Source organism: Carassius carassius, chromosome 28 (genome assembly GCF_963082965.1).
Source record: "Carassius carassius chromosome 28, fCarCar2.1, whole genome shotgun sequence".
Lineage (NCBI taxonomy): Eukaryota > Metazoa > Chordata > Actinopteri > Cypriniformes > Cyprinidae > Carassius > Carassius carassius.
In genome coordinates, this window is record NC_081782.1 from 15401375 (window position 1) to 15428530 (window position 27156).

General features: G+C 36.4%; 1 protein-coding gene across 2 annotated transcripts; it reads right to left on the minus strand.

The window, feature by feature from the left end:
• Positions 1-1334: 1334 nt before the first annotated feature.
• On the minus strand, positions 1335-26220 carry alcamb (activated leukocyte cell adhesion molecule b). 2 transcript variants are annotated; one of them, XM_059514551.1, is made up of 16 exons: positions 26012-26220; positions 10020-10126; positions 9519-9723; positions 9227-9291; positions 8926-9013; positions 8408-8581; positions 7737-7861; positions 7515-7644; positions 7325-7437; positions 7108-7234; positions 6834-6952; positions 4322-4451; positions 3266-3295; positions 2901-3018; positions 2642-2755; positions 1335-2553 (listed from the first exon to the last, which is right to left on the minus strand). In XM_059514551.1, exons 1-15 carry the CDS (start codon positions 26064-26066, stop codon positions 2662-2664), a joined length of 1680 nt encoding a protein of 559 aa, XP_059370534.1. In that variant the 5' UTR covers positions 26067-26220; the 3' UTR covers positions 1335-2553; positions 2642-2661. The 2 variants fall into 2 exon arrangements, with proteins under 2 accessions (XP_059370534.1, XP_059370535.1); XM_059514552.1 differs by having other exon boundaries at positions 2901-3015; positions 26012-26219.
• Between the last annotated feature and the right edge of the window lie 936 nt (positions 26221-27156).

A 27156-nucleotide genomic window follows, 5' to 3' on the forward strand; every position in this document is an offset into this window, starting at 1 on the left:
TATTAAACGTTTATTAAAACGTTATGTAGGATTACAATCTGACTTTCTAAGGTTAATGTGATTTCTTGTGTGCTTATTTACCATTTGTTAGGCTTATCATTTTTTACAGCCATGTGATTGTCTGACAAAATGTGCTGGATTGTGATATTAATGTAATATTAATGTTGATTTAGTTTTTATCAAACCTGTATAACAGTTTCAGTATGTGAATCTGGAGTTGGCCATTGCAGCACCATGGACAGCAACATCTGAGGAATAAAAACAGCTGGAGCCACGAGACTTAATATGTGCTAACTATTTGAGTACATTCCTATCATTCTTACATTTATATTTGATACAGTACAGTTTACAGTGAACTTTACCAGCTTGTTTACTGTGAGCCATCAAATCATGTTTATGACAATGTCAAAGTACCTTAACTTTTCAGAAGAGTTTGGATTATCTCCGATGCTTTTGGGAGCATTATTATGGGATGTGTCTGTTCCTGAAGGTATGGAACAGTTCTTTCTAGCTTCCCAACCATTTCTATTACTTCTTCAACCAAATAGCTAATTCTTTCTTTATTTTTAAAGAGAACGTATGAATTTTGTAACACTGTACATTACAATACATTTAGGCAGGGAATTTACTCATATTTTAATAATAAGTACTTTCACTACTTGTAATTTTTCTAAAGACATATACATTTGTGGATGAATACAATCATGAATGCTTTGACATTAAAAACCTTTACAGATTTTGAATATTTTCTATTGGCCAATTTTTACAATCTCTATCAATTATATTTTTATTGTCATTTTACTTTAAAAATTAAAGTACCTTGTCTGAGACCTGGTTTGCAACAGTACCTTTTTAAAGTTAGTGACTTGCTTTGGGAAATGTTGATGTGATGTGTGACAGCTGAGCAGTCATAACCTAATTCTGTAAAAATTGCAGTTGTGAAAATCACTGGACAAATATTGATTCAAAACTTACAATAAAGACATTTGTTACAAAACATTTTTGTTTTCCAATAAATGTTGTTTTTTTAACTTTCATTTCATCTTAAAAACCGAAGAAAATGTATCAAGGTAAATGTGAAAGTAAAACAGCAAAAAAATCTGTTCAAAATGGATAAGAGATCAAATCAGATTGGAATGATTTCTGAAGGATCATGTGACACTGAAGACTGGACTAATGATGTTGAAAATTCAGCTTTGCATGGCAAGAATAAAAAACATTTTAAAATAAAATAGAATTCTTGAACAATTAAATACAGCTTTGGTGAGCATAAGCAACTTTTTAAAAACATTGTAAAATGACAGTGTAACTGAGGAAAAAAAAAACCCTAACTCTTTCCTAAAAATGTACGTTTTATTTGAACAAAGAGTACAAAACAATGGTCAGTATGTACAATACTTGCACGACCACATTCAACCTCTTTGGTCTTGACAGTGGATGAAATGCAGGTAATATGCACTCAAGTGTGGAAATGCAGCAACCACGATGCATTAAACTGAAAGCTGCAAGTAAACACCATCAATTGTACAGTACCGTTCAACAGCAAGAGGTATATTTTCAGGAAAATGTACTAAAACTAGCTAACGTAATGTCAAAACACTGGCATTTAAGCTAAGCCTCAACAATATAAATAGAACATTAAAACAATTAAAAGAAATTGTATACCATATTTACAAGCAATGCTTAAACCAGATCACATACAATCCTGCGGCGAAACAATGAAACATCAAAGAACATACAGAAGCGGGCGAAAATCTGAGAAATGAGTGAGTGTCAGTATACATTGAGAGCTGCTTTTCACTTTCCTGAAAAAAGGCAACCAAATTTTAAATGGTTTAAAATGGTAAACAATCCAAGCAAAGGGCATGGTTTTCATTAAACAAGCATTGGTCCCTGCATTAATTTCTTAATTCAGAAATTACAAATTATGTCGGTTATACCGTTTAGATATTTTAACTTCAAATTGTAGGCCATAGTCTTTATTAAACTGCATATAAAAGTCTAAATATTGGTAAATAATGGTCTTCTAAATCCCAACAAGTATAATACCGGGATGTAATTTTGCTTACAGACTTGTTAAGACCTGAAAACTAGCCAAGTGCTCAGTATTAGCGTGACTATCATGCTTCATATCATGCCACAGATTAGGTACTACGTGTAATTCTAAAGGGAAAGTCCCATACAGATACTAAAGGCCTCAGTGTTTCTACCATGTGGAACTGCAAACACAAATTTGCATCAACTAAATAGCTGGGACATAAAAATAAAACGAAACACAGTAGGGCCTCAAACATGAAATCCAAACACTTTACAGACAAAGGGTTTTGAACAGGCTTGATCCTCAATGCGAAAGATTCACATACTTTACATTATTAATTAAATCCCCAGCATAGGGGAGGCACAGACACGTTACAGACAGAGATGGTGGAGATGTAACTGACACAGCTACTCAGGTCCTCCATTACAGCTTCTGATTATTATTATTTTTTTCACAGATTTCCCCAATTTTTCACTCCTTCTCTTGTGGAAAAAGGGATTGCATTCAAATGAATCCTGAGGAAAGACAAGATACAGACAGTACATAATAAATATAAAAACACTATTCACAAGAATTAAGCTAGTTTCAGAAATCTTGACTCACCCTGATCGGCTCCTTTGATATTACACGTCAGCTTTTTGGCTTTGAATTTCCTCCAGCTTCTTACTCTCTTCTGCAGATCCATCCTCCTTTTCTCCAGTTTTCCAGGATCCTTCCCTACATCCAGATTAAGGGTTACATAATATTCCACTTTGAACAAATTCGAATTGCATAAGCACAGCGCAAATGTGCAAAACGTGATGAATGCTTCACTTCACTGTTTCATGAGAGGTGGATAGTACCTAAGTAGTACAAGTAGTACCTGAATTTCTTCATATACAGCCAGTAGGCCACTCCTATCGCCAGAACCGCCAGCATCAGACCAACAACTATGCCAACAGCCAGTATCGTCTGGTCAGTGTACTCATCTTTCTGATCTGCTTGAGAAACACAGATACAACATTCAGAACCTAAACCATTCAATAACTAAACAAAAGCAAATGAGACCCTGAGGGCCTATCCTTTGTCAGGATGCTGGGCATCTCGGCTACTTTCTTTGAGTGTTTTTTAGTGTACTCTCAAAAAGCATTTATTAAATTGATGACTAAAAGGCACTGGGTTTTGGCATATGCTCTCTTCCTGTGCAAAGACCAGACCTGATCATAGATAACAACTCAAGAGTCTTACCTTGTTTGTCCATTTTCACGTCCTCAACAACTGTAATCAGATATAAAATGATATTAAGTTCCATTTGCTTTAAATTCTCATGGAATGAAAAGGCCATTGCATACAGAACTGGAGAAATTATATACATGTATATACTAGATATAATATATGTGTGTGTGTGTGTGTGTGTGTGTGTGTGTTTGTTTGTGTACATATTCTAATAACTGATTCATAAACATTTGCATGTTAATTTTTACTTTCTCTCAAATAACCCCTAAATGAAACCACAATGCATGTAAATACGGGAATCCAGAGGCTTGCAGTTGTGCTTGGTTTTATAATGAAACACTTTTGTCCCGGGTTAGCTGAAAGATTTCAGTCATGTAGAGTGAAAGCATGTGTTAGTCAGAGAACAGACCAGCATCCCGACAAACAGAACAGAAGAGGAGAAGGGAAGGGGAGCTCAGATAAAGATAGAAGAGTTTTAGACGTTAACATCAACCAATTCACTTAAGACAAAACTTATAATTATTACTTAGAATTTTTTTTTTGTTTACATTTTAAGGCCAACACATATTATATTAACAATTTAGGATTCGTTTAACAGTTAACATGAAAAAAAAAAACATTTATTAATCTTAAATATTACTTTTAACATGACTACCATTTCTTAAATTAAAAAGTATCTTTTTTATTATTATTTTACAATTAATAAATGTGTGCTGCTAACATTAACAATGAACAGTATTTTATCAATCATAAGAGTAAATACTGTTAAAAAACGAGGAGTAATTTTAGTTAATGCATGAACTAACATGACCTTATTGTAAAGTGTTAGAATTATTAGTTTTGATGAAAAGTAAAGTTTAAAACAAAAAACATGATTTTTGTGGGATGGACTTGAATTTAATAAATTCATCTTTACAGATGCTAAGCACATTTGCAACTAAAAAAATTTAGTTCTTTAACAGTTTTGTCTTAATGATTTTGTTATTAGCTTCTAAACAACTTTACAGAGAAATCCTGTGATACATAGTTCAGAAGTCAGATAAGAGAGTGGAAAGAGGTTACACTTACGTGAGGACACATTAATGCTCTTAATGTCGGAGCCCAAGACATTAGAGACCGTGCAGGACACAGTGAGATTGTCGTTTGGAACGATAGTGAGGCTGTATGTGACTTTGCCATGCTCAGAAACACTCTCATCCTGCAATTACAGCATGTGACATCCATTAAATGACATCACACTTAAACATTACTACTTTATTTATGGCTATTATAATGTGGTATATGCTGACTGAATACAAGCTTTTTTGTAAAAGATCATAAACACCACTAGAGAGTGCTATTGCTCTGTGCACAAGTAGATTCTCTTTCAGGAGGCATGTGCTTAGACAAAGAGACACATGCAATGAGGTAATGCACTTCTAACATCTGACTAGTCGCACTGACAGCTCAGCTCATTTGTACCAATACAAAGCCACATGATACACGAAGTTTGTAAAAGCCTCATCATTTGTAATAGCTTCCTCTGTACACACCCGCTCAGGCACACTAGTCCTCTTATGCGTTTGAATAGTGACCTCATCCTAGTGCTTAATGATAATGGGTACTTGAACTGCTTTGTTTAACAACCTACATGCATGTTGTCGCTGTGAGAACATCTTTATCAGCTCAAATGTGCTGCTGGCTTGATCGATATACAACCCGAATTCCGGAAAAGTTGGGACGTTTTTTAAATTTTAATAAAATGAAAACTAAAGGAATTTCAAATCACATGAGCAAATATTTTATTCACAATAGAACATAGATAACGTAGCAAATGTTTAAACTGAGAAATTTTACACTTTTATCCACTTAATTAGCTCATTTAAAATTTAATGCCTGCTACAGGTCTCAAAAAAGTTGGCACAGGGGCAACAAATGGCTAAAAAAGCAAGCAGTTTTGAAAAGATTCAGCTAGGAGAACATCTAGTGATTAATTAAGTTAATTGATATCAGGTCTGTAACATGATTAGCTATAAAAGCTTTGTCTTAGAGAAGCAGAGTCTCTCAGAAGTAAAGATGGGAAGAGGCTCTCCAATCTGTGAAATACTGCGTAAAAAAATTGTGGAAAACTTTAAAAACAATGTTCCTCATCGTCAAATTGCAAAGGCTTTGCAAATCTCATCATCTACAGTGCATAACATCATCAAAGGATTCAGAGAAACTGGAGAAATCTCTGCGTAAGGGACAAGGCCGGAGACCTTTATTGGATGCCCGTGGTCTTCGGGCTCTCAGACGACACTGCATCACTCATCGGCATGATTGTGTCAATGACATTACTAAATGGGCCCAGGAATACTTTCAGAAAACACTGTCGGTAAACACAATCCGCCGTGCCATCAGCAGATGCCAACTAAAGCTCTATCATGCAAAAAGGAAGCCATATGTGAACATGGTCCAGAAGCGCCGTCGTGTCCTGTGGGCAAAGGCTCATTTAAAATGGACTATTTCAAAGTGGAATAGTGTTTTATGGTCAGACGAGTCCAAATTTGACATTCTTGTTGGAAATCACGGACACTGTGTCCTCCGGGCTAAAGAGGAGGGAGACCTTCCAGCATGTTATCAGCGTTCAGTTCAAAAGTCAGCATCTCTGATGGTATGGGGGTGCATAAGTGCATACGGTATGGGCAGCTTGCATGTTTTGGAAGGCTCTGTGAATGCTGAAAGGTATATAAAGGTTTTAGAGCAACATGTGCTTCCCTCCAAACAACGTCTATTTCAGGGAAGGCCTTGTTTATTTCAGCAGGACAATGCAAGACCACATACTGCAGCTATAACAACAGCATGGCTTCGTCGTAGAAGAGTCCGGGTGCTAACCTGGCCTGCCTGCAGTCCAGATCTTTCACCTATAGAGAACATTTGGCGCATCATTAAACGAAAAATACGTCAAAGACGACCACGAACTCTTCAGCAGCTGGAAATCTATATAAGGCAAGAATGGGACCAAATTCCAACAGCAAAACTCCAGCAACTCATAGCCTCAATGCCCAGACGTCTTCAAACTGTTTTGAAAAGAAAAGGAGATGCTACACCCTGGTAAACATGCCCCGTCCCAACTATTTTGAGACCTGTAGCAGAAATCAAAATTGAAATGAGCTCATTTTGTGCATAAAATTGTAAACTTTCTCAGTTTAAACATTTACTATGTTATCTATGTTCTATTGTGAATAAAATATTGGCTCATGTGATTTGAAAGTCTTTTAGTTTTCATTTTATTAAAATTTAAAAAACGTCCCAACTTTTCCGGAATTCGGGTTGTAAAAGAGTTTTACCCTTTCAGGTTCTTTTACTATTGAAACCCTGGAAAGTGAATTGAAAAAGAGCCCATATGCTTAGAAAAGCTTTAAAAAAAAAGGTTAATGGAAGGCTCAGTTTTAGGTTTAAGTACAAAAAAAAAAAAAAACTTAAAAAGATACTAAAAAAATACAAGGAAAACAGGAATTATGTTATCAAATAAATGCAGTATTGATGAGCATGTAAAACATTAATAAACAGGCACTGACAAATCTTCATAAGAATGACGTGCATGATAGTTTCGACTTACATTTGAGCCGTTGACACTCCACTGTACTGTGGGTTTTGGAAAGCCTTCAGCCACACATTTCAGGACCTTGGTCATGCCCATACCACGCTCCTTGATCAGGTTCTTAATGACTGGAGAACCTGCATAAACACTTGTGCAATTAGCCATCAAAAACTAAACCTTTTCCCAAGGCATTATTCTGATTTACAGTGGTCTGGTCTTTTTGGACTGTGTTCAATCGTAAAAACAGTTAAACTTTAATTAAAATCACATACGAAGAGCGCTGCAAACTTACCTTCAACTACCAATTCAAATTTATGCGTTTTCTTGAGGTCAGCCATAGAAACAACACACTCATACACGCCAGAGTCCGAGTACATCAATTTGTCAAACTTGGGCAGGCTATTCAGCTTGGCATTGCCCTAAAAGAGAGTTTCAGCATTTTAATAACTAGAAATTACCAAAAGGTAACTTTTTTTTTTTTTTTTTTTTGGGTGGCACTTATTTTCTACCTTCTTCCAAGAAACTTCTGTTGGTCCTGAAGCTTCAACATCTACAATCATCTCAAGGCTCTCACCAAGTTTCTTAACAATTTTACCAATGCTGCTTAAGGCCACATCAAGATCTTTGAGGAAAGAAAAAGAGATGTTAGTCAATCCAAAAGAGGTCAAACAACAGACTGCAGCAGAAGTATTTCCTTACATTCAACTGTGACGGCTACAGAAGCCACAATATCCTCATGGTCCACTAGTGAGCATTTGTATTCTCTAGTGTCCTCCCGAGTGACATTGGTCAAGGTGTACGTGTTGGAGTTCACAGTCTTTTTCTCACCCTACAGATATAAAAAAGGTGGTTTAAGTAGAAAAGCAGCCTTAGACATTCTGACTTATGCTAAAGGAATTGAGAGTTGCAGAGCAGACTTACGTTGATGTAGAAGTTGTAGCTAGAAGGTGGAGGGTTCCCATCTGCTGTGCATTTGAGGGTCACGTTGTCTCCTTCCTTAAAAGGACCCTGGGACACCACTTGGAGATTGACCTTCTCGGTAGGGTCTGTGAAGAGAGGGTATGTTTAAAGCATAGAGGGCAAGCCCTGCCAGAGCCCATGCAGATAAGAGCACTTCAGCAAAGCTCCTTATGAGTCACAAGAGGCCCTTCAGCTCAAGAGTTGAGGCTTTGAGAGTGCTCTCGTGGTGAGAAATGCTTTTTTTTTTTGAGAGTTGGCAGTGGGGCTAGTACCTTCACTATAACAGCCAGAGGCAAGACAAAGCCCCATTCAAAATCTAAACGCCCTGCTCCAGCAAGGCCAAATTACATATCTTATCTGGACGAAATTCAACGAGCCATTTGATTCTGACAAGGCCTCTTTCTCATGGCTACTTCAGATGGAAAGCGAGTTATTCTGAATAGTCCTGTGAATTATGCTCAACATTAGACCATTAACCACTTCAGTTTTGAATGTATTTGTGCTCAACGACACTGTTTGGACTGAATTATGGAAGAAAATGTAGCAGCATTAAGATTACAAACTTGCTAAAATGGACCATATAGGAATAATATTAAGCAAAACTTTGTATAGGCAGTATAAGAAGAACTTACAGTTCACAGTGAAGACCAGAGGTGAGGAATCCACGTTAGCAGACTTGATGTGTTGAACCTGACAGGTGAACTTGGCATCAATGTCTCCCTTCACTGCTGTATACTCCAGGGTAGAAGATGTTGTGGACAGTCCTGTCTCTTTATCAACAACCACATTTGTGGTGATTTTAATGGCTGTAAGAAAAAATAATAAAAAAAGACATACATTAATAAAGACAAACAAAATACTACTCTTTGATCATTTGAAACTAACTCATGCTGCAAACCCATATGACTTTCTTCTCTCATTAGAACAAGTTCTGAGCCACTTTTATGATATTAATATGGTGCTTTTTCATCTTTTTGTAAGTTTTAAAGTGTCATTACCATTTATTGTAATTGCATGGAAAAGAGCATTGAAAATAGTCTTCAAATGTTTTCCTTTTTGTGCCATATAGGTTTGGAATGTAGTGAGAATTGCATATATTTTGGCAAATATTTAAGTGTGAATAACTCATTTGCGCCATATTTTACTCTACCTGCTCCATCAGTCATAAGAGGAGTTTTATTCTTGAACCATGTGATGTTAGCAGCTGGATTGGCACCTTCAGAACGACACTGCGCCAACTGATGAGACAAAAATCAAAACACTAAACAGTTACGAACAAGAAAATTGGTTATTAATGCAAATATTAAAAAAGGAATTCCAAAGCACTGCATTTCAACATATATAGTTCAGTTAAGAAGTTAATATATTTGTGTTCTAACTGAATTTTTAATGCTTGTGATATATAAACCATAAACCATTTTGTAATCTGTGGACTTGATTACACAACCTACCGTAGTTAATTTGCCGATTGCCATCACAGTCGTCAGGTTTGTAATCTGAGGTTGTGATGGAACCTCTGCAAACAAAAGGAAAATTTGTTGGACACAGTAGTTCATAAAAGCATACAATATAACCATTTTAAGTCCAGTCCAGTCATCTTTATATAGTGCTTTTAACAATACAGACTGTGTCAAAGCAATTAAAAAATACTGTACTGTTTAAGTACCATTATTAGAATTATTGTCTTTAGAAATATTAAAGCATTCTAGATTTCTGGTCAGTGCTACTGTGTATGATACTCACTGTAAACAGCCAGTTGAACAGGATACTCTAAAATGTCTTCAGTCCCCACCACCATGCAGGTGAAGGTTCTCTGATCGGCCATGGACACTTGTGTGATGACGAGGCTGAAATCTTTTTTGATACCGACTCTGTTCTTGTAATTCACGTCGCTGGAAACAGTGGCATTCTGATCCCGATGTTTCACCAAGATGTTGCCATCTTTGTCCTAGTGAGCAAACAAAAAGTTTGATAGAGAATGGTACAAGTACACCATTCATATGCTGACATTCCTGTTATTAGGTGTAAACACTGTGGTTCTTTAGTGCTTGCAGAACGGTTTAGCCAACAGAATAAATGTAGCTAGGAATTGGAGTAGTTTGTCTGAACAATAGCAGTGGGTGAAGTGGCAGTAGTATTAGGGAAACCTGTTTGGAAATAGTTGCTATTTGGTTTTTTAAGAATCTGGAAAAATTACACACCGTGACACTTAAATGAGAGAAAATTAGTGAATCTCAAACTTACATATTTCCATTTAACAAATGTGACTTCTGTTTCCACGACACGCCCGTTGTTGCATGGGATTTCAACGGTGTCTGCATACTTGCCGGTGACCGTTTCCAAACCACTCACTAAAACGCACAATAAAAGACATGTAAATACAATGTGTTTGTGAAAACATCCTGTAAAGTTAACGTAAGATACATAGTAAGCAGACAAGGCATGAAGTAAACGTGTACAATCACATTCTCATTACATTTTTTATAGGTTTGATTTTTGCATTTACATTTTTTGATTGAAACTTGAGAGGGTGTTTGGAGAAGCCTTTTATTCTGACCCTCAATATTTTAATATTATTTGAATCATCAATTCTGCCTGGCTGATTTGATAATCAAATTTTCAAAGCACTCACTCACAGGGTCTGTACTTCACTGACAAACAGTCACTAAATACAGTACTAAAAGAAATATAGTATTTGTGATACAATTTAATGATACAGACAGGTAATGAAGCTTAAACCCTTTCATACAATTTTCAAAGCTAAATTTCTAATAGGTTCGTTCAGGGAGAAAAAAAAAAAAATTCAAATGTTTGATGCCAAAGCTACTTTCATGATTTCAATCATGATTCATATGGTTTTTATTACACATAAATTTGAAGTGAGCTTCACCTAAAAAACTAAATATTTTAAAATTGGAAAGGCTCTGAATCCAATTTCTAGACAAACACCAAAGCCAGTTAAACTGGTTGTTGTTTCACAACTGTACTTCTGAGAAAGGACGTCAACAGTTGGAACGGATAACTGTCAACTGAAAATATCAGTGCAAGATAAGACGGAGACAAAAACCACACACTTGATAAAATTCCACCAAAACGTATATAGAAAAAAACATTATTGCTTGACTGAACCAACTTATTTCTGATTTAAAAACTGGAATCTGTGGTTGTTGTGACACGTTTAATGGGGAAAAAAAAGATTAGCTGGCACTCCTAAAAGTGATTATTAGTGACTCTGGACCACAAAACCAGTCTTAAGTCGCTGGGTTAAATTTGTAACAAAAGCCAAAAATACATTGTATGGGTCAAAATTATATATATTTTTTTTTTTAATGCCAAAAAACAATAGGATATTAAATAAAAATCATGTTCTACAAAATAATTTTTTTAATTTCCTACTGTAAACATATCAAAACTTTGCCAAGAACCTCATTTGGACAACTTTAAAGGCGATTTTCTCAATATTTAGATTTTTTTGCACCCTCAGATTCCAGATTTTGAAATAGTTGCATCTCGGCCAAATATCGTCCTATACTAACAAACCAGGCATCAATGGAAAGCTTGTTTATTCAGTTTCATTCTAGCATTTTGTATTCATAAAAATTAATCTCCAAAAAGTTATTTTACTTTTAATATACTATTACAGGATTTAATCATATTTTGAAGTAGCCGTTATATTTTCAGGATTCATTTTAAGTGTTAGTAATATTGCGTGCATGTCAATTTATTTTTTTACATTAATGCAATCTTGCTTTAAATTTATTTGTTTTAGTTGAGTGATTTCACTACTCAGATCTTTTTTAGCATTACTGCAGAGTACAACAGTTTAATTTCTCTTTTATAGTTTTTTCGTAAAACCCAAATTAATCTGTAGCAACTTCTTTCTTTATAGGTAATCTATCTCGTGTCCAGAAAAACAAAATGCATACTAAAAACACTTCTCAGTGTACAGGGTTATTAAGGGTCAGATGAGCCCACTGGGAGAGAACAGAATGTGCTTATAGCCAAAGCTCACTGCAGCCTGTGGCCGCACAGGTATTAGCTTCATTATTATGCTAAGATAAATTTCTGTCTCATTGTTCAGTGACGCATGGTCCTGCTAATAGCCCTTTACCTGTACGGACCAGTCATAAAATTGAACTCACATTTACAAAAGGGAAAACATTCAAGCTCAAAAGAATGCTAATAACTGATATACTACTAATCTACTTCACATCACCTGGACTGTTATTTTTGAAGTTAACTTACATGCTAACAACATGGATCATTATTATAAAAATTCTTGGGAAAACTAAATAATAATAAATAAATAAAAAGACGGATGAAGCATTCACAATAACATTAACAACCTTCATTTAGTAGATAGATCAGTTTGAAATATTTTTGCACTAAAGTTTTGCAGCTGTAGTGGTAACACTTGAACCACTTTGCCCCTCACAAAATAAATAAAATAAAAAAAATAAAAAAAACAACAACGTTTCCATTTATATATATTTTTTTATTTGGCAAGTAGCCATATTTGGAGAGAAAATGTACGTATGTGGCCATTAACACCAAAAGTAAACCCCTTCAGAATATAACTAGAGCCTTATGAACAATAATTTTGAGACCAACTGGCTGTATATTATTCCTTAATGTAATAGAATATATCTGGACCCAACTGGAGGATCTACCCCATAAGATTTCTGTTTAGCAGCTGTCTGTTTCTCACATGATTTATAACACGTTGTCTTGCTGGTGATACTGGAGCATTAGTAGTAGCGAAAAAAGCAAACGGATGCTGGCTGACATCCTAAAAGAGAAAAGGATCGGGTGTCAGAGAGCCCTCAGAGCTTCCAAACCAGCACCAGGTGAAGTAAACAAATGACACTGCCCTCCCAACCCCCTCATGCATCTTCTCTCTGTTTCCTGAACAGGTGCTGATGCAGAAGCTTCTTCATGCACCTGTTAAAACTCTCTACTGGAAACACTCTTGATGGGAAACATCACGTCCTACAGCCTGCCCTGCGGCGAGCTACCAGACCATTTGCTGAAAGCATATGGACTACAGAGTTTTCAATTGTTTTCACACTCTTGAGTTCAGTGCTCTGTAGTGAAACAGTGATGACGGTCTTTTGTTGGGCTAAGACCACAATACTGACAATAGAAAATTTCTAATCTAATTTAAACCTGTAAAAGTCTTAGGACTTGATAATGTAAAAAAAAACTAATTATATAAAAATAAATGTTAATCTGAAATTGAGATTGTTCTGCTGAAAATATAATTAAAGGAAAAAATCTATTAAATAATAATAATAAAACAATATAGCTAAATGTGTACAATTTATGATGAGAAAAAATATCATTAAAGTGAAACTAATTTAATAGTGGCTTCAGACTAGTGGTCGACCGATATATCGGCCGATATTTGGGTTAATAGCTGATAAGTTTTTCTGCTTGGCCGATGTGTTCGAGGCGGGACTTTTATTTTGTCATCAAAGTCTGTCTAATAGTCAGATAGAATGGTTAAACAACGGAATTAATGTATACAGAAAGTATTATAACGACTGCTTTTATGTTAGTCCTATTAGTAATAGAAAAGCAAACATTATAATACTTTCTTGATTGCCTTCAGCATTAAGCAAATACGCATTTATATAATTTAAACAAATCTTTGAATGACTAATGAACATTTAATTTCACAAACCTTGCGAACTTATTCGAATCCAGCTGTGAGATCTTGTGAAGTGTGTATGTGTAGCAAGATCACGTGTTTTCTGTGTGACGGTCGGTCCATGCGAATTTAAGGCTTTTAAACTATGAATAATAAATGTAAAAAAAAAAAAAAAAAAAAAAAAAAAAAAAAAACACACATCGGCATTATATCGGCCCCCTGCTTTCCAAGATATCGGCAGTCAAAAACACACATATCAGTCGACCACTACTTCAGACTTATGAACCATACATTATATTTCAATAACTTACTTTTTTTAGCAGACAAACTTAATGCCACAGAAGGCTCAAAAGAGTAAAATGGGTGAATTGCTTCAAAACGTCTCTCACATGCTGAGAGGATGTTCGCAAACCATTAACCTGAGGATGAGTCGGGCAAGTGACTGTGTCCGATGAGGACAGTCCACCATCAAGGTGAATATCCCGGAAACAGAGACATCCCAGAAATTGATTTGGAGCCTGCTTTATTACACCAAATGTCCTCCTTTACTCACTCCAACATGCAAGCGCCATTAGGCTTCCTTGAAAATGCCATAAATTAAGTCTACGATGGGCCTGAAATTGCTCTCAAAACAAAACTCAGCAAGCAGGTTGGACTCATAAGTGATAAGTGCACTCAAAAATCACATCCATTAAGTTCTAAATTATGTATTTGATTGCAGGGGCCCCTGGGGACCATAAAGAATGTCTGTGTCTGACAGCAGATCATAGCAGATTCAATACTGACCCAGAAGATTCACCGACGACCCCCTATTCGTGAGCAGCTATTAAACTAAATAGAGAACTATTAACAACATACAGTCAAGCAGCTTCCGTGGAGGTCCATTAACCCCAAAATCAATTTACTAGCTGAAGGTTATGACAGACTGCTCATTCTGCTGCTGCTGCAGAAATTAAGTGCCTGTAATAATATTAGCAAAGTTCTTAAATATATTTTTTGTTTTTGTGTTGGTTTTCAAAAAATAAAAAAAAATGTCATGGTGTAATCAAGTAAAAATACCATAATTTTCCAAAGTCCTTGAATACTTTTTTTTTTTTTTTTTTTACTTTTAAAATATTATATTAATTTACAATCAGAAAGAATTAACCTTAGCTTCTCATAAAAAAGGTCTTTTTTTCTCAATTTTGCATATTCGTTAGATCACATGACTTTAAATAATATTTTTAATTAATAAATAATAATTTAATTCAGTAATCAGTTTAATTTTTCTCCAAAAAAGTTCCAAGTCCTTTAATTATACTACTAATTACAGCAAAGTATGACATCAAAACCTTTTAACTTTATGCCCCCAAAAACTGTTTAAATTAATTTTAATTTAGATATTAAAACATGCTTATGTATGTGTGAACTGCATTCATGCATTTTTGAATAAATTATAGATGGCACAAATAAGAAAGTGTCACATTGTTGACTTACAACCTGGTAACAATTATGAAATATAGGTCAAAACTGTTGCACCAAGTCCTTAAGTTAATCCAGGTTATCAGTTAACCAAGGCATAAACGTAGTTAGATATGCATGATACACTGTGTAAAATGAACAGACACTTTCGAATGTAAAACTAATGAGCATGTTGTGGCAGTCAAAGAGTCTTGACTTTAGATCTTTCCAATTTATGTTCAAGCAATTAGACTCAAAACCTTCGTGTGGCCTTTGATTAACAACATTCCTAACATCAAAGTCGTTCTGTTGAACATATATTCTCAAAGCATTTTACAAGTCACTGAGGTGGCTCATATTTTTGCACAGACAGAGACAGTGCCTTTATCTCTTCCAAAACCAGTCTTCTTGCTCCCAGATGCCTCGGGGCCCCGGGCATTTGCATTCCACAGGATCCTGTAGGGCCCCTTGTGCTCATAGCATCAGCGTTTGCTTGCACCCACTGAGATACCAATCAAATTTGGTGCCAAAACACAGAGGTCAGTGAGCTTGTATTGAGTTAAATAAGCTCTTTCTCCGGGCTGGGCTCTGAAAGGGCCGCCTCCCACGTTGTTAGAGGGCCCATAACAATTCAGCCCTGTATACAGACCACCTTTGGCTGTGTAAACAAAAGCAGAGCAAATATTGATTTCAGAAAGCACGGCTGGAGGGTGTGCCATGCAATGGTTAACTCCCTTCTGCAGGAAGCGAAACAACAAAAAATAGACCGAACTTAGGGAGTACAAGCTCAAGGCCTTTGCTATCTGAGTGATTAACTCTCATGAATTATGTTGGGTTTAAAAATCTCTGACATGATAGTATGTCACTACTAATGAGCTGGTTCTCTCTTCTTTCTCTCGCTCTCTCTCCACTGTGATGCTGTGATACAAAAGAGCAGATCCGTTTCACATTCCAGTTAGTTCAGGGACTGGCCAGGTCTGTAAAAAAGGTCACGAGGGCTCTTAACCATCTCCTGCTTCATGCTCCCTACAGCCTAGGGGCCTACATCTGCAGAAATCTACCTTAAAAATAGAGCTTAAATGCAATTTATATGCTGTAGACTTTGAATGAACTTACTAAAAGAGACATTTTAAACCATTACTTGAATGGAATAATGGTATTTGTTGATGGACAACCAGACAGAGCAGTATTTTTTTTCCAATTGTATATTAGAGAGGACATGATCCTATTAGCTGCTGGCTAAGAAAAGACCGCCTTTAGATGAAAGTCATCCACGTTCACATCCACAACGTATAAGTTTAACTGACCCGCATTCTCGGGAACTGGAAGCCACAATACCCTAATTAAGCCACCAGGTCTGGCTCTCATGTTGACAGAGAGCACAGACATCTGGGACAGGTGCGGTTGTGTTTCACTGTGACTTGTGCAGGCTTGCCAGCTCAAAGCAGATGACATCAAACTTCCCACAAAAGAAAGAAAACTAAAGATAAGTTTATTCTCCTTTTCTAAAGCCAACTTCAAAGTTATGCCGTCAAAGGATTATGGGAAAGAGACTGAAGTGCGGTGAAAAGGAAATATTTCCAAAGAAACACAATCAAAGCACCAGCCTTTTTCACTATAAGCATGAGTTATCACTCGTCACGTTATAGTGGGGGTCATTAAGCAACTGACTTTTGAACTGGAAGATGTTTGTTTTTAAATTCAGCGCAAATTGCAACCCCCTTTACTTTTGGAATCTTTTTACGCACTGATTTAGGATTGATCAGAATTTGCTCAGATTAGGGCTGGATCAGAATATTAATTTATTCGGATTTTCGTTCGGTGGGTTGGCATTCAATTTTAAGTTTTTCTTCATTCGCGCTTAAATATATATGCTTTTTTTTTTACTATCAGGCCGAATGGATCCAAGGACTGTCATGTACGGTTACAGTCAGTAACGTGCGGTGAAATCTTGTCATGGGTAGGCTGTGACCTATCAATGTGTGGAATATATGTTCATATATTCATTCAGTTAATTTAGCAACCCAAGTTCATTTTAGGCATCATCAGATTGCTGCCTGCATTCAGCAAAGTCAGTCATGTGAGGCTAATGCACAATCAAATATAATAATCAAATTAATGGACACATCTATCTTATGACTTATACAACAAACAAATGTTTTGTGCGGGACACAGAGAAGGAGGCGGCGCGGCAGCCTAGTCACTCCATCAAAATGCGCAAACGCGCACAGACAGCCACGGCGCACACACACACACACACACACACACTTTTGGTCTGGTGACGGCGCACCAGGCTACAGTCAGAAAACATTGCGTCAGCAGTAGGGATGGGACGATAACCGGTTTTATTGATAACCGTGATAAAATGTGCTGAAGGTTAGTAATATCGTTTAAAAATGAATTATCATTAAAACCGTGTTTGATTATCGCGGTTTTAATAACTCACTATTAAATCATGTCCAGCCAGCAACAGTCTGACGCAAGCGCAGCGCACAATGTTTTTTTTGTTTTTTTTCGAGAAGGAATGGCGAAAGTCAGTGACTTTTCTATGCTTTTCTATGCTTCTACACTTTTCATTGTAAGGAAGGAAATGCCACAGAATTTAATCTTTCTTTAAATTAAGTGCATAGAGTTGCTTGTTTTATTAGTTGTTTGTTGATTATTAAATATAAAACTTGCTGAAATGTTTTCAGTGTGAGCATCAACTATTTTTGAACACTTTCATCTCGTTTCAACAAAACCGTGATAATATTGATAATCGTGATAATTTTAGTCACTATAATCGTGATATTAAATTTTCATACCGTCCCATCCCTAGTCAGCAGTACAGCTTTAAAGTACAAAAACAGCTTATTCGCTCCTACAAACTGCTAGGCGCACACACCGACACGCAAGTATACTAGATGCTAGTATTCGGGAAGCGCGCGGATTGAGTGAGAGCGAGTAGATCACGTGACATGAAGCAAGCTCGGTCTCTGCCTCAATGTTGATAATTCAAGACAGCATGAGAACTGACTGTGCATGCGCAAATCTACATAAACTACGTTCTATGGACCAAAGAGGCACCGCTCACCTCTGCCTCAATGGCCATGGCTTTTGAATTTCCTGCATGAAACAACGGTTTTTAGGAGCAAACAATTAAATTAGCAATTATATTATAAACAATTATAATATAAATTATATATTATGTATAGTATATTATGTGTATTCCTGAAAATTTGTGTTACAAAAAATAATATTTGGAATAAAATTAATGCAATTAATAATGTGGTGAATTAATAAAGCTCTTGGAATTAATAAATGTAATGTCAACATTTCCTTTGGTGGGCACTGCCTACCCTGACCGCACGTCCCTGGTTACAGTTGTATTTCCACGTGAGCCTGCTACATCGCGGCATGATTACAAACAGTTCACGGCCCGTAATTCTCAGCATGGTTAGACAACCTGAGTACGTGTGCGTGATTTCACCACTCTGTTGCCTGGTTATGTGGAAGCGTAGTAAACAGTAACTCTATGTTCAATTTAAAATAAAAGAAAATGTCTGAGACATTTTGGTCTTTGGAGAAGTCAATGGAGTCCCAAAGTCAGGAATAACTGATCATTGTCCATACCGCCATTTCTTTTACACCTGAATTACCAAGGCAATGACTGACACATTTGTATTGCATTCCAAAGAGCTGCTTTATAAGCTTCACAGTGGAAACTTAAACCGTATCCGTGCTGACTCAATGACACGGTTAAGCAAAGAGAACCGTTTGGGCTGAACTAGGGCTGGGACAACGCGTCGAGGTCATCGATGACGTTGACGCAAAAAACACGTAGACGCAAAATATGCGCATCGATTCGTCGACCTGTTTTTATTTCTCTAAAAACTGTTTGCAAAACGTTTACCTAATGTGCGCTGAATATACGCGATGGCCGGATCAACATTCTGTCCAACGTTATAGAACCAATCCAGGGGTTTTTCTGCATTGATCTTTTTTTTGGACGGCTGTCAAAGCCTTATTTGATTGGTGAGTGATGTAGAATAGAATGACTGCGGTGCCTGACGACGCGTACGAGAGAGAGCCCCGGCTGCGCGCGCCCACTCACAGTCTTCAAACAACACGAGCGCTTCTTGCTCTCTCTCTCCCTTGTGCATATGAATCAAAATCATTAAACACGATAGAAAAAGGGCGAAACACCCAAGTTTCACGCGCACTCACAGTCTTTAAACTACACGAGCGCTGTCTTGCGCTCTCTCTCTCTCCCTCGTGCATATTAACCAAAATCATTAGACACGATAGAAAAAGGGCGGAACGCCAAAGTTTCACGTGGAGCATTCAGAGATTTTATTTTCCTCCATGACAGGCTGCTGGCTCCCACTGTTTTTTTTTTTTTGTTTTTTTTGAAAAAGCACTCTCTGTATTACCTTAAAGCCCTCAAGTTTACATCGGTTACTGTATTCTTTCAATTGCTCTAAACAAATATTTTGGGTGACCTTTTTTATTGAATGCTAGACATCAAGTTGTTGTTATTTTCATCTGAAAAAAGAACTTTTTTTCAGTAAGCTAGGCCCTATGTATTCAGTAAGCTTGTTTCAGTAAGCTATGTGTTTTCAAGGCTTCAAGGTTTTATTGAATGCCATCTCTATACAAGTGCAAAGTAATGCATTCTTAGTCAGTCTTTTATTTTGTAATTTTAAGAGCAATAAACATAAATTGTAGGGGTGCACCGAAATTTCGGCCGCCGAAAACTTTCGGCCGAAATGGCATTATCGGTTTCGGGCCGAAATAAAAAAAACAGCCGAAAACGTAAACCTAAAATGAATGTCACCCGCCCCTCCCATCCGTGCGCAAGCGAGGTTTCACTCACGGTCGAGCTGTTATCACGCGTCTGCCTATCAAAGATTAAGCATCTCAAAGGGCTGTCACAATCAAAAAAAGCTTGTCACAAAAGCTGCACAATCGATCGGACCAACCAACACAAGTTTCGAAAACGAAAATAGGGAATCGATTTTAACAGCCTTCTCTCGGAGCGCGTCCAGCTCGTCACTATACGCTCGCAGCGAATGCGCGTCACACAGCAACGGCAGGTTCTGACACACACACACACACACACACACACACACAGAGCCTATTAGTGCATAATATCAATGTAGCCTTCAGTAATGTTTTTCATTGATGTTATGGCAGTCCACATTGCTGACTAGTGCGCGTCTCAAGCGCCCTCTTTACGTTCGCCCTAATGCATGTTTAGTTGTATGTGGATTTGCCTATATTTGGCGTTTAAAAAACGGATCAACGCCAAATATAGGCAATTTACTAACGATTCAATGAACACTTTGCCTAGGTCTCAAATCGAACAGGATTTTATTTTTCACAAAAGTGACAGCCCTATACGAGAGGACACCAAAGTTGCAATATGTAACATTTATTCTGCAAAAATCTCCAAAATTGTGGATTTTTTTGCACAATTTTTAAAAAACTATTTTATTTGATGGAACATAAAACTTGAAGAATAATTATTATTTATATTTTTTGTAAAAAATATTTTATGTTTTGTTATGTAACTGTTAATAAAAGTTTGATTATTATATTGTGATTTTTCAATTCAGATCCATTAAATCCAAGCAATATATATATACGTTTATAAAAGAAGCCATTTTCGGCTTCAGTTTCGGTTTTCGGCCAAGTGCATCCTAAATTTTCGGTTTCGGCGCAGAATTTTCATTTCGGTGCATCACTAATAAATTGCAATGTTTTTTTCATTCAGATATGTAAATCAACATGTATAAATTGTTAGTAGTCAATTAATGGGGAGATAATCGAAATCGAATCGGTCTGAAAAAATTAATCGTTAGATTAATCGATGCATCGAAAAAATAATCGCTAGATTAATCATTTAAAAAATAATCGTTTATCCCAGCCCTAGGCTGAACGCTTTTCCACTATCGTTGAACGTCATGATTCAGTTCATCTGGAAGAGAAGACAAAAATCCCGAAGACCTCAGCTGTGTTGCACTTTAAATTGAGTGAGGACAAGACAAAGGCAGTGTGCCAGATATGAGAATTGAAACTGGCTTACCAGAAGTTCTGTAAGTAGTATTATATTGGTGTAAAAAAAGAGCTGCTGTTATCCGCCATGTTAATCAGTAATTAAAAAAAAATAATAATAAATTATATATATATATATATATATAATATATATATAAATATATTCAATCTGTGACATCATCAGATATATGAAGTCGTTTCAGTGGGGAGAGAAAGTTAGTAAATACAATATTATAAAATGCAAACTAGGGCTGCAGAATGCAGAAAACATGGACGGAATCGCGGAATCCAGTCATAAAAACCGAATTTGCCAAATTTTGAATGAATTCATCAAAAATAGGTCATTGCACTTACATCAAATCCCGATATGGACTAATATCTGTAAATATTAAGCCGGAACAGACAATTTAAATATGAATCCTGCATGTTCTGCGTGTCTGTGTGAATGAATGGAGCAGAAGCGCGTCTTCATTCATTAAACACACGGAAGCGCGCGTGACGCTCCGGTGATTTCAGCGTCTGCTGTCTCACCAAATAAGGACTTGAACACACGAACAACATCTCCAGAACTGCCCTGACAGTCACTTCATGAGCATTTGACCATTTGATTTGAGTAAAACTAGCGACACATCACATACACAGAACTGTAAAGGTACGTCAACCCGTCAAAATAAAAGTCCGGTTAAAGACTATTGTTCAGCAGAATACATAGCCTACTACAAAAAAAAAAAATTCCAACATTATTTTTTTTAAGGTTTAATCGCACAACATTTCTTCCATGTTTTATTTTTAATAGTAAATCCCCTTTGTTTACAAAAAAGTTAAGTTAATTTTCAATAATTAAAAGATAAATTAAATTAATGTTGTATGTGTTTAATGTGCATCTCAGAAAATGCTTTATTTAAAACCCCAACTGAATGGCACTTAAATGCACTTAATTCATCTGTCAACTTTATTGTCATTGTTCACAGTACAAGTACAGACAGAGAAACGATGGGTAATAATTAAATGTTTATTTTTGATGTATGCATTGCATTGCATTCTATGCATTTAAAAAATAAAAATATTTTTTTCTAAAAAAGGAAACTTAGTTGTTAATTTTAAGAGACCCAGGAGTCTTATTTTCTCTTGCATAATTAATATTGCACTTTAATTAAGCAAAAACACATTTTATCAGATTACTCGATTAATCGATGGAATTTTTGGTAGAATACTCGATTACTAAAATATTCGATAGCTACAGCCCTAATGCAAACAGACTTTTTCTTTGGAATAACATGCACCAAATCATTCACAATAGTACCAGAAATCTGTAGCTAAGCAAGTAAATATGTTGACTTCCCATGTTTACTTTATAGAGGTATTTGGGCGGGAAACTAAAACATGGTTTTAAACCTTAACGGCTTACTGGCATCAACTGATGCTCATGCTGATATACTGTACAAAAGTTTGCTGTTGACAAACTGCTTTTTAACTGATAAACAGACTTATAATCAGGAAATGACAAAACATTCAAACGGTCCACTTAAAAACAAACTGGTACAAATCTAATAATTCACAAGGGACAAAAAATAAAGCCAGGCAATCATTGCAAACAGAAACACAAATGAATACCTCAATGCATACAATCTCCATTTTCACTGCGCTAGCATGCAATAAAGAAATACCCTACTGTGTTTCTACAGGACCTCTGTCATAACTTTTTTTGAAGTCTTTGTATAAGGTCTAGCTTCCATAAAGGCTGTCAAATTCCAGTGTCAGAAACTAAAGAGACAGCTATAGAGTAAAATAAACAAATTAATGCACAGGATGTCTGCATGTGAGGTATGAACTCTGAGGTATTTCTTGTTGCTGAAGACCTACTGTCAAAGCATCCAGCTAAGGGAGATTAAATACAAGACCCACAATGTGACTTACCACAATGTGACATTTATGACAACAAGGTTTAAAAAAAAAAACATACTCTGACCTGCATTCTTCTGCTGCTCAACATAGCACCCGTGTCTGCTTGTTTGAAGCAACTCTTAAAACCTGTGCTTGTTCTCCTCTGGGTGCATCATAAGATTTCTGGAATTTTACAATAGTATCACAACTTGATTTGACTTCTTTCAAAGAATCAAACAAGAGGTTGACTGATTAATCAGCATGCATAATTGCTTTTAGATCTGCTTCAATTTAACTGATTGAGCACCGGTGCGCAAACATCACTGGTGAGAAATGCAACCAAAAACAGTGTGGAACATGTGGCTGAAACCACCGCTGATCAGAGAACTCCATTGTGCAATGGAAAATAAACATCACAATACGACTGCAATAATCCTTCAGGTTAAGCCTTAAGGGAGATTTTTGTGCACATGGAGAAACAAGCAGAAGTAAGGGGGCAGGAGTAAAAATGATTTAGAATTCTGCCTCTGGCCTCACCTTACCCGAGATAAAGAAAGAGAAAGGGGGGGAGAAGGCGGGAGAGGAGGGGTGAGGCGGCGGCTTTATTGTAATGGCTTGTTTCATTTCCTGAGTCCCGGCACAAACAGTGTGGGATTAAGAGCCTTCAATTGAACATATACAGTACAGATGCTTCCTCTCACAGCTGCTACTATCAAAACAAAGCACTGCAAAAAATGTTCTCTAACAAAATTACTCACTCAAAATATTAGTTTTCAGGTTGTAGACAGCAGACAGAGGCAGGAGTATTTGCAAATCAAATGCAGTCACATCATCAACCTCAACAGGGTTGGACACATCTCTTGCAGTACATACAATTGAAAACTTCAGTCTTATTGGTGCTATTGAAATGCGTGATGGGAACAGAAGTATGCACTGCAGTAATTCATATGGTAACCCAAAGTCTTTTTGAACTGAAGGCCATGCAAAGGAGTTGGGCGCGATAACGGCTTCTCGATGGGGAGTATACAGCAGAATTTCATTACAAATGGAGAAGAGTCCGTGGGAGATGTCGCAATCATAAATGCATTAGTTAAAGAAAACCTGCTGAACAATACAGACAGCGGGGGTCCAGAGGAGGTCTTGGAGAAGCCGAATAACAAGGGTGAAACCACCTGACTTTTTGTCCCAAAATTCAGGGTGGAGCCAAGCAAGTGCACTGGAGGTTACGCAGAGCCATGGGGGACTTCATGCATCTCAATAGATGCATTTCTGCAAGTCAAGAGAGCCACTGCTAAGCACACACTCCTATCCTGTTGTAAAACAATGTGTCTCCCTTCTTTAGAGAAGACAATTGCTCTCTTGTCTTGCCTGATGACAGATAAACTTCTTCCTATGAAGGCCACTGTGAAATACAGGTGCTTCTGTGGTAAAGGAGAGAAGAGTACAAGCTAGAGGACAACAATAGTATTTATATTTCCACATTATTACTTTCACTGAAGGAAGCCTATTAATACATATCTGAATGGATGACTCATATGAATCAAATCAGTTCCTCTAATCTAAGCAAACAGTCTTTTGTTGAGCTATATTTACTTTCTTTTATAATGGGACTTTAAAATAGATTTGGATGGTAAAACAGGGCAGACATGTAAATCTAAGTGGATGATTCACCTTTGAATAAAAGACCGTCTCATATCTAAAACGCGAATAAAAATCTCTTTACATAATCTAAATTTACTCAGTGAGCAATACCATTAGCCAATCGTGATTACAAGCCAGATTTATGAAATCAGGGTAAAATTGTCACTCTTGGATATTCCTATAAAGGAGGGAACAAGCAATGGCACATTTCACAATAATGGCAATATGCAAATTACTTCTGGGAAACAAAAGCAAAAAATAAAAAGTTGCATGGAGACAGTTTCTCACTATAAATAAATCTAAATGCAGACCAGCATTAACGGCAAAATTTGTAATCAAAACAATGGTCATCAACTGAAGTGCAGATTTCTCAGGCGGAGAAGTGATTTTTTTGGTTTGTTTGTTTTTTTTTGTGTGCAGTAAACAGAAAGAAGCCCACCAGCTAAACTAGTAATACTGGGTGTGACATTGCAGATGGTGTTTTGGGGGAGGGGTGTTGAGAGAACAAAAAACAGATGCCCACTAAACTACTAGCTGTAAACTCAGTTTGGCTCTCAAGCCAATCTAGAAAACAAACACAGGCATAAATTAAACAAGGTGATCTACTAAGAATGTTACAAATCACAGGATAACCATTAAAGCCTGACAAATCTGACTCATTAGAACGATAGTAAAGTAGTTGCATTGAACATTAATACAACGTATAAATATTTTAAGATAAGCTAGGCTACTTTTTATTTTAATTAATAAAATCAAACTTGTCCACTAGTGGTTTAAAGAATTACACTCTTTGTCTCTCACAGCTGAGGACAAGACAAAGACAGTAACTCATCACAACAACGTTTAAGTTTGACTTCCAACCCAACAATCTTTTCAGCACATCACACTATCATTATACTTTTGGTGTTCGGGCCCAAAAGGTGAATGCGTCTCTTTTAAAGTTGCATTGACAGACTGGCTGGTGCCATTCCAATAACAGATGTTTACCAGACGGGCTTTTGTGTCCTTTATTTCATTACCCGAATGTGCTACTTAAGCTACGATAAAGCGCTATGAAAACCATATCGCCTCAGCATTTTAAATCACCTCATAGAGAGACACACAAAATATATACAAAGAAGCATGAAGATACAGGCTAAAAACGATTATTAATTACTTTTAACAACAAAAGTATCAAGGTTGAACATAATATAATAATAAAAAAAATTCACTAGCGAAACAGGTGCAAGCAAAAGGTAGTAAAAGGAAAGGGGCGGGGACAAAGAGCGTTTCTGAAAATAAATGTTACTTTTATACGGAGAAAACCGTCGTAAATTGATATTTTTTTCCCGATAAAGATAGCATAATATAACTGCATCAAATTAAAGGCTTTGGAAAGAATTCCGAGTGAGACTGTGGCGCGCGTTTTCTGTTTAAAATGCATTATATATAATTTATTAACATGTTTGATCATTCACAGATTATAAAAGTAACACTGCTCAGTTCTTTCATTGGTCTATCGCGTTGTAAATGTCAGAAGAGACGTTCTAAAATAACGAACGTTCTAAAATTAAAAAATTAAAATCGAAATTTAATTTTCTGTTACCTTGATTCATCATTGATACGGTGAGCAGACACGTTAAAAGGGCGATCCGGTACATGATTCGGCAGTCTGGGTCTCTCAATCTCGAGAAATAATATCCTTGCGTTAGCACGTCCTTGCTGGATAATGTTCTGGAAAGCGCAACGCACGCAGCAGCATGCGTCAGTAAATTCAAACTTTTTAGGTTGTTCCCCACGTGTTACATCTGTTGAAGACCTGCAGGGCGGTTATAGGTCCGTCCTCAAGCCCCTCCCCTGCGCTGTGTTAAATCTAAACTAATTTAACCTACTAGAAAACATTTGATGACACATCCCTTATCTTATCTGAGATCCTCTGCGGTTCTACTTGACTATACAGTATCGTTTTCGTAATGTTTGATTTGGATGTCCTGGAAGACAACGTGGCTTTCATATGAAATCCAGCTTGGAAAAATAAATGCTTCTTAGAGGGTGAAAAACTAACAAGGTGGCTGCAACATTATTTAGATTTATTTAACCTAATTCAAACACTAAACTCGCAATATAATTGGCCAAAATGTTGACTTAAAACATGTAAAAGTCATTTGCCATTCAACTGCAATTTTCTTTCCACACCCAGCAATTTTTCAAACTGACCGCGAAAATTTGAATATTCTCTCAAACAATGGAAATCGTGGAGATAGATAGGCTGGAAAGCATTAGTCTAAGGATTTTTAAGCAATACCTGAGTAGCTACTATTAGTTTTATTTGTTAAAACAGTCAGTATACAGCTCTTAACATAAATGTTTAAATATTTTGCTAAAGTTCCTATTAAGTTCTGAAAAAAAATTCAGATTATTTTATTTTATTTTTTTGTTAAGATAACATTATATTTGATAATTTTGCATTATAATAACATTAAAGAATTGGTAACTCTGAACGTTTGCTCATAACAAGTCAAGATTCTGAGAATGTTCCTTATTAGGCAGGCGTTATTTATTACTTCATAGGTGACAAACCATCAAGCGTAACATAATTTCCAATGGTTTTACATGTCTTGACATGCTTTTTACACCTCACAGTTCTGTGTGCCTATAAGGCTGAACCAATAATATTAGCAATATGCTCATTGTTTAATTAATCAAATCATGGGCAAAACATAAAATGAGTCAAACAGGTTAAACTGGTAA

What these genes read in the sequence shown, in the direction of transcription:
- alcamb (XM_059514551.1), bottom strand. Translation starts at nt 26,066, where the DNA reads ATGTACCGGATCGCCCTTTTAACGTGTCTGCTCACCGTATCAATGATG. An exon ending in CGTATCAATGATGAATCAAG is followed by an intron (nt 10,127 to 26,011) that starts GTAACAGAAAAT and finishes TGTGCGTTTTAG; the next exon opens with TGAGTGGTTTGGAAACGGTC. An exon ending in GGAGTGTCAACGGCTCAAAT is followed by an intron (nt 4,452 to 6,833) that starts GTAAGTCGAAAC and finishes CTGTAATTGCAG; the next exon opens with GATGAGAGTGTTTCTGAGCA.